The sequence below is a fragment of the Nicotiana sylvestris genome, chromosome 8 (genome assembly GCF_000393655.2).
Source record: "Nicotiana sylvestris chromosome 8, ASM39365v2, whole genome shotgun sequence".
Lineage (NCBI taxonomy): Eukaryota > Viridiplantae > Streptophyta > Magnoliopsida > Solanales > Solanaceae > Nicotiana > Nicotiana sylvestris.
This window is the reverse complement of record NC_091064.1, coordinates 18082708-18091321: the sequence shown is the minus strand read 5'-3', so window position 1 is coordinate 18091321 and position 8614 is coordinate 18082708. Positions and strand designations below refer to the sequence as shown.

Below are 8614 nucleotides of genomic sequence, written 5' to 3'. Positions count from 1 at the left end.
GTCGCAATTGTAACGGCTACCCATTTCAGCAAATTAAAGGCTTGTTAATGTCTCAATTCAGAGCTGAGATATTAATAGCCAAATAGTTGAAAAAACACTTAGCACGAGAGATTTGAATTATTCATTCATAATCTCATTAACCGTGCATGTATAATATGCAAATCCCTGAACAAGAACTATGTGCAAATTGTCCTCCGTTAATAGTTTAGTATGATGACTCCACAGTATAACGAGACAAAATTAAAACTGTAAAAAAATAGAAGCCGGCATCCTGGAACTTTACTTTTTCCAAACAATAATTATGTAAATTTCAATAATTAATGTAATTATTTAAAGGATTCCAATAAACCCTTAAAATATTATGTCGCTTTGTGCAACCTCGGATCGCAAAAATGTAGAATTGACCGTTTGGTCCATTTCATGCTTGGAATATGAAATGATTTCTAGTCGTAATATTTGATACAACAAAACAAACGCTGCAATATTACTATATTAGAGATATATGCAGGTAACTGTATAACTGCTCTTAAAATAAAGAAAATATATATTTTATATATAAATATACATATACACTCTATATCTTATATACATTTTTTTGTGTACCAAATATAAATAATTTCTGCCACAGACTAAAAGTAAAAAAAACTCATTATTTTTCTCATGCAACCAACCAATTTACACAGCCAAAACCAACCAATTTACACAGCCAACCAAACATTGTATGTCTAATGCAAAATTCCATGCTGAAATTACTCATTCAAGAAAATCAACCAACGGCCCCTAAAATCATATCACATTGTGCACAAAGAAACTGTAGTAGCTACGAATATATACTCCCCATACAGTTCGAACTAGCTGACATGTCACTATGTCACAAGGTGGGATCGGACCCACAAAATGGGCCCACATCCAATTTTTCTCCAATAAAAAATGATATTAAAAAAAAGGCTGGAGAACTTATCACAACCATGAAACAATGAACTAATAATGGGATTCAATAGGCCTATACAAAATAATAATTTACAAGTCTCAACTTGACGGGTGCGGTCAAGTGACATGACGATAATGATATTTGGCTCAAGCTTAACCTCGTATTATTGTCTTTGATCAAGCAGTATTAGCGTCTTTGCTTACCGTTAAACATCGTCTTTTAGCTTAATCTTTAATTTTCGTATTTGTTTAAGCCGTTGTCTACGTTTCCGTCTGCTAGCTTCAAATGGATCCACCCAGTTTTTGTCTTCCTCAACAGCTCGCTCCCACCTATCCTTAAATATTTGTAGCTCATGCGTTGACTGTCTTCGAATCTGCATTGAAATTATGAATTGAATGCTAAAACACTCGGCATTCTCTTTAAGAAGAAAACTGTATAACTTAAACTCTAAGTCATTTTTGGTTGAAATGTGGGGTAGTGTAGCAGGATATTAAAAGCAGTGTCTCACCTCGGATCGCACGTCAACGTCGTGTCTCTGCAGGCCAAGAGAAAAGCAAAAACAAAGAAAGACAGACAAGAATCAGAAAAAGTTTAACGTTGTAGATTCTCAAACTGCCTAAACAAAGGAGAAGTAGAATGTTATATACCTTCACAGACTCTTCAAGATTTGAACGCTGTACAAACATGAACCAATATCAGTGGAGGCAAATGAACGGTGCATACAACATTGTAATATCGGTAAGAGTTAAAGTTATATACACTGCTATGTAAATACTTTTACCATAATCAATATAATTTAACCTACTATAGTAGATCAGTTACCGTTTTTATTAGATTGCCACTTAATGCTTATCATAGAAAAATACTACTCCCTCCATTCAATTTATGTGAACCCGTTTAACTGGGCACGAAGTTTAAGAAAAAATAAGACTTTTTGAATTTGTAGTCCTAAACAAGTAAAAAAGGGGTCCACAATATTTTTGAGGTTATAAAAACTTCTCATTAAGGGTAAATTGGAAGTTTAAGCTAAATTGTCTCCAAATTTCGAAAGGGGTCATTCTTTTTGGAACGGACCAAAAATGAAATAGGTTCACATAAACTGGAACGGAGGAATTAGTAATTAACTTATAAGTAATATGATTGTGTAAATATAATGCACAAACTCAATAGTGAATAGGAGCCAAACTTTATCAATACTTATCCTACACTAAATTTTGAATAAGAACCTGAGTGCAATTATATACGACACTTTTTTGGGGGAACCTTGGAGCAACAGGAAAATTGTGGTGCACAACATTACCTTCTTCAAAGATAAAATGGATGTGGTGCAGAACATTACCTTCTTCAAAGATGGCCCTCCCAAAGTTTGAATGCCCTGGTGGACTATATATTCACTATCAACTACTCCCACTTTCTTGGTTCGGTCGCCCTACAACAATGTCAAGTTTCACGCAAGTTAGAATCATGGATGCCTACTTCCAAATAATAATGACAGCATTCTAAACAGAGTTTGTTCCATCCTGTAACATAGCTTAAATTAATCCCAAGTAACTAGAGAAGAAGCAGAAAGAATTCAAATATCATGCAACTCTGTGCTGTCGTAAAGTGCAGAGGGGGGGGGTCGATATCTACATACCAAGAATTAATCTAAAGTTGCCACAAGTAATCAAAAGGTAAAATAAACATATACATTCTTTTGGAGAAAGGAGGTCTCTATCCTAAGGAAGGAAAACATGTACTTAGTGGTTGACGCTGAGGCATCAATTCTAGGGAAGGAGAACGGACATGAAAGCTCTTACCATTCTATTAGAGTAAACTGAGTAACAAAGCATTTAAAGGAATTTTTACAGATCATAATAAAACAAGTAAAATTAAAGTGAACCGAAACCTTGCAGCCATAAAGAAGTAATCTAACCTGTGCACAATAACCAAGTTTCATATCCATTCCCCATCCGTGAACAAGATCATTCTGATAGGAAGAAGCAGTAATTAGAATTTTATTCCGATAGTTTGAATCAGCACGGCAAGAAAAAAGAAAGCAGGTAAGAAAATGGACAAGCAAAGAATGTTGATTCACGGGCGAGGTCTCTGGTTCAAGTCCAGGATGGGCCAGTCAAATCAGATAAAGATTAGGACATAGATTTATTTTTGTCTTGACAAGAACTATGGCGAATTTATTAGTGCAATAACAAAAGTCTGAAAACTGAAAATTGGGATGTCAGCTATATGATAGAAACCACAAGTTTACCTGTATAAGATGCCAAGCACACAGCCAAGCAGATCTTGAAAAGACTGGAGCCATTCCTTCCACAAATCTGCAGATAAGAGTGTGGATAAAACTCATTATAGTAGATTACGAAGCAACTCAAAAGATTTCATCAAATTTGAGAGACGCTTGAAGCAAAATTTTCTCCAAATTCTTTAAAAAATTCCCATTTATAGAACATAAAAGCTTGGTATATCCATTAACTCAATCAAAGAGAAAGCAAGATATAGCCTAAGAATAATAGTAATCATCCGAATTGCATAAAACTTACCCGCTGCATGGCGGACCTTCGCTTTCATCTGAACATTTTGTGCTACCTCTACTATCATACACTCTTCTGCTTAAATAAAAGGTGCATTAATATTCGCCCAAAATATTCCAAAACATTAAGTTTGAAGAGTTGGATTTTATCACAGCTCACCTGTGGAACCTTTTTTTCTTGCTTCTTATTGTGATTCTATGATGTATATCAGTTGAGTTCCGATCCAAGGCTGGCTGAGAAATTTCCAATCCTTCTGATTTCACAATTTTGAGGTACCTGAATGAAAAGAGAAGATCCAATAGGGAAAATAAATTACCAAAGGGACTTGTAAGACCACCGTAAATATGATAAACAACTATGGATCTTTTAATCAAAACACTTGCCTCTTACAGTTAAAATGATTCATAGTTGCGATAACAATATTAGACCAGCTTATTTGTGGCAAAAAGTTGATTGTATTTCGTATCAATATTCCACCAGGAGTTGAGGTAAAAATTTGTATCAAATTTCTACATGCTGATTACACAAAATTTAAACAAACAAACAAAACAAAACATATTTTATGTAATTGTTTTACCTTCCAGGGTGGAAATTCTTCACGCCTAAATCTTCATCCCAAAGGAAAATGTAATCGTAGATAGAAACAACAGCAGGATGTAAGAACCGCTTCGCAAACCACCTACCTCAAAATTAAATCAAAGCACTGATAAGCTCTTCTACCTCATAAACATACAAGCTGGTCATAGAAATTCATATTACGGAAATTTTGCATTAAATGAAGGCCTATCATAGACCTTCCAATCATTGAGTTACAAGGCAAATATAAGTTAAAGAAAAGCTACTTATATAATTGGATTTCAATTCATTTTTCAATGTCAAAAGCAATAGAGGTTATCATCTGTTAAGCAACAGGTTGCAGACTGTCCACGATAAGATACGAGGAAAGACAAAATCCAGCAATTGGAAACCAAACGACTACTCTTCTCTGCTTTCGTTGACAGCACCACAATCAGTCGTCCACAAATAAAGATAATGAAAGCCCCCCCCCCCCTTCCTAGGATTAGGTAGACAGCAATTTCTGATTTCAAACTATAGACATTTCAGCTAATTCCAAATCATTGACAATGGTTCGTACCATTTTGTTTGGTTGTTTGCAACAATATGAACGGCTTCTTTACTCCATTGGAGGTCCCACCAGCCATCAACATGTCCATCATAGTGGAACAAGACGATCGTAAAATTCTCTGAAAGAAACTGAATAAAGTAAATCAGGCATCAGATATGATAGAAAGCCGGACAGATAGTCAATTACAAGTTTTTTCCAGAAGAAAGACAAGTAAGATGTTATACCTTTTGGACAAGAGCATCGACATTGCTCTTTTGTTTAACACCAACTGCAATTGCCAACAGGTTGCGAGAGCTAGAAATGCTAGCCTGAAAATGGAAACATACCGAGTGAAAGATCGTGAGTGGAAGAGAAAGGCTAGTTTTAATCCCATATAACAACGATAATTAGAAATACTAAAGGAGGCTGCTCTATTTATTCCGCAATTAAGGAGAAGAGATAGACCTTGGATCTCGAACCACTTGTAGACCAAAGAGGCATTAACTCCAGATCTGAGCTTGGTTGACTAATACCACGAGGCAAACTGTTCAAACGTGTGATATCCACATCGGAATCCTGCATGAAAGAACAGAAAAACTTAAGAGTACCATTGATATGAAATGTTTTTGCTGAATACTTTAGCTCATGCAAGAACCGGAAGCTAATATGGTGTCATTTTCGTACAGACAATTACAAATGCCAGTAATAAATTTATAGAGATTCTTGCAATTTCTGTTTGCCAACACCATTGCCATACATTTGCTGTTAAAGGTAATAAGAAATATAGATAATAGAATAGGAATGCAGCTACCTTTGAAGAGTAAAAGGGGTCTAACTTCGACTCTATCTGAAAAGGTAAACAGGAAAATATGGTTGTCAGCAAAGTGTCGGCATAGTTCTCAGGCAGAGCATTAAAAGGTCGAATGAGCAATTCTTTTCTCTCACATAGCAATCAGCTTATCTCTTATATTAGACATTCAATTGTTATCCAAAATATAAGCGACAAAATATTAAGAAATCAATAATAGAACCGTCATACCTCTGTCTGTTGATACTGATAATTAGTGGTCCTATACACAATAAACAACATAACTGTACACATGATCCCCATAAACGGCAGCTGTTTCACCTTTATTCCCCATGTTACCTGCAATTCCATTCTCAAATGTTCAGCAAACAATAAACATGAATGTTCTCTAAAGAGAGAATAAATTGTGATATTTAGCTACTATGCATTTGCATACCCCATCAACAAAGACACTCTTTTTCTTAGATGTCGCCACCGCCATGATAGATACCCCCATAGGCGACTATGATATCAAAAAGATGCTCATTACAAGCTGCAGCAATTACAATTTGATATATACATTAGTGATAACCATTAAATAGTGTGGGCAAATAGCAAAAACATAGTTCGAAAAGTTTTCTTTCTCCAACTCATGAGAAGATAACATTACTTGTAGAACTCACTATCAACACGTATGGAAGGGGATTCAGAAAAGAGGATTTACAAATTACAATATGCTTCCCTAGTGTTTGACCACTATTTATCATTATTCCCGCCTAATTACCAACAACAACAACAAACCCAGTGTAATCCCACAAGTGGGGTCTGGCAAGGGTAGTGTGTAGCAGCCTTACCCCTACCTTGCGAAGGTAGAGAGGTTGTTTCTGATAGACCCTCTCTCCGCTCAAGCAAAGCACAATCCCACCTAATTACCATATGGGAATAATTCAGATATTGCTCCTAACAGCCTTACTTACTTGGTCTAGTTAATTGGTTACAAGTGCAGAGCAAAGCAGTACTCCTGAGCATGCCATGTGGTGTATGCTATATAATGTAAGGTGAGATAAGACTAAAAGGCTTCATAATCAGTGCTCTAAACACATGAAGTGAGTTACCCAAGCACGAACGCAGTGAGGACATTCCACCGACCATTATATGACAAGTCATCTTTTGTGTCGTCGTGGCACTGCTGCTTTCTTGCCATTCTGCTTAAAGAGTACTAAAATTGCTAAATCAACTGCTCCTACGGAATGGCTGGTAATACCACTTAAGGGCATATAAACTGTCTACCCGCTACCCACTTCTACTAAGTACTAAGTTTGGGTCTAATAGGAACAAAAGACTTTGACGCAACAAACAGGCACAGACGCACCTATCAGAATCAGAACTCTAATGTCCTTAGAAGACCTACTCAAGAAGTTGTTACGGCCAGGGATGGGTCCAACCTTTAAGGATTCCAACGCTTTTAGTCTAATAGGAACAAAAGACTTTGACGCAACAAACAGGCACAGGCGCACCTATCAGAATCAGAACTCTAATGTCCTTAGAAGACCTACTCAAGAAGTTGTTACGGCCAGGGATGGGTCCAACCTTTAAGGATTCCAACGCTTTTAACACTGAACTAATAGTACAATTTAAATTATGTGTTTAGATCTAATATTAATTGAAATTATAGTGGGTTTTCACACACACACACACATATATATGCTCCGTGCCAAAAATAGTAGTTAGGATGAGCCCGATACCTAGGCCTAGTTGCGGAGGCAGGATTTCCACTACGGGAGTTCAAAAAAGCAAAAGTTTAATAATTAAAAGAGATTGTGGCTAGTGGTTCAGCGACCTCACAAACGTTTTGAACCCCTCTGACCATTGAGCTATGCTTTTGGGCTGTGTCAAGGGGATTCAAAATATAATACATAGCCACAAAACGGATTTTGCCTTATATGCACAGTGTCATTTTTTGGTGAAGGGGTTCGCCCCTTCCATCGCCCTAAATCCGCCCCTGCCTAGACCTACAGGACAACTCATACAAACACATACAAACAGGGGAACAAACAGAAAAATCATATAAAGAGACACCCCAAAGAGGTACAATTCCAGAAAGGTTCTTGTAATCAAGATTGAAAATTTTGGAAAATTTTGCATGTAGGCGATAAACAATGTTGGCTAATTCTACTTGCCACCTTATTTTGTTTGCATGCAAGTCCAGATTTGCAAAAGTAGAAATATAGCCCACAAGAACAGAGATACTCAAATCAAAATTTCAATCCATAGAATGATTTTTCATACTAAAAGTTTTACAAAAATCAACAAGAACTCAGAATTAAGAAAAAATATTAATAACACATACTCTCACCGGAATTGCAGAAAGAAACTTCAGCTGTGCACAGAAATAACAATTAGAAGCTTTTTCTACCCAAACAAAAGGAGTGAAATTCATAATTTTAATTCCAATATAAAGTACTCATAAAAACGTATTAAATAAATTAGTACTAATAAAGGAACTGATGTTTTAACAGGATTCAAGAACTTTAGAAATTCAAAATAAGGGGAAGAATTAAATGAACAGAGAACGTTACTCGTGACTTTTCAAGATAAAAAATATAGACCCCATAATTACACACTTTAATAACAATTAATAGCATTAGCATCAACAGCACTCAAAATTAATATTACTAATCAAGAATTAGTAAAACTGATCAGCTCATGCAAATAACAAAACTAAAAAACATGAAACGGAGGAAAACAGAGAATATGAAGAAATACCTTAGAATTCACATAAACCCCAGAAGAGTTAGCTTTTGATTCTTATGCAAGTGTAAGGTGTAATTACAATAACTTAAAGAATAAAGAAGTTTGTACGTCACCGAATAATATGGGAAAAAGATCTTATATTTATTGTGTATTTATATGTTGAGTTTATGGATATAGTCTATGGAGAGAACTGAAGGTGAGGGTAGGGTGGTATTAGTGGGTAGGTGGGTAATGGAGGGTAGGTGGGTTAGTAGGGGGTGGGGAAAGAAAAGGTCTTTGAGTTTGGACAGACAAAACTGTCGAAAGCGCCACGTTTAAGAGGAGCTTCAACACATGTTGTCACCAGGAAACACACCAAAAGCCGCCACCATTGGCTTGCTTTTTTCAATTTTTTTTTGTTGGTAGAATTAAATATACAGAATATGTGTATTTAGTACTTTTTTTGGTAATTAAGAATATGTGTATTTAATACTTACTTATACACATAGGAATAAAAGATTAATTATACT

At 35.8% G+C, this 8614-nt stretch overlaps 1 protein-coding gene across 1 annotated transcript; it reads right to left on the bottom strand.

Annotated features, from left to right (window-relative positions):
- Window positions 1-756: 756 nt before the first annotated feature.
- Window positions 757-8385, bottom strand: LOC104217853 (uncharacterized). Its single transcript, XM_009768183.2, has 16 exons — window positions 8118-8385; window positions 5809-5904; window positions 5604-5711; window positions 5376-5411; window positions 5030-5140; window positions 4810-4893; window positions 4595-4713; window positions 4037-4138; window positions 3619-3735; window positions 3469-3534; window positions 3180-3246; window positions 2847-2900; window positions 2271-2360; window positions 1579-1605; window positions 1440-1466; window positions 757-1304 (listed from the first exon to the last, which is right to left on the bottom strand). Exons 2-16 carry the CDS (start codon window positions 5866-5868, stop codon window positions 1137-1139), a joined length of 1236 nt encoding a protein of 411 aa, XP_009766485.1. The 5' UTR covers window positions 5869-5904; window positions 8118-8385; the 3' UTR covers window positions 757-1136.
- Window positions 8386-8614: the final 229 nt, after the last annotated feature.

Coding starts and splice junctions, on each gene's coding strand:
- LOC104217853 (XM_009768183.2), bottom strand. CDS start 5,868: ATGGGGGTATCTATCATGGCGGTGGCGACATCTAAGAAAAAGAGTGTC. Junction 2,901..3,179: donor GTGCTTGGCATCTTATACAG/GTAAACTTGTGG, acceptor TCTTCCTATCAG/AATGATCTTGTTCACGGATG. Junction 2,361..2,846: donor AACTTGGTTATTGTGCACAG/GTTAGATTACTT, acceptor ACATTGTTGTAG/GGCGACCGAACCAAGAAAGT.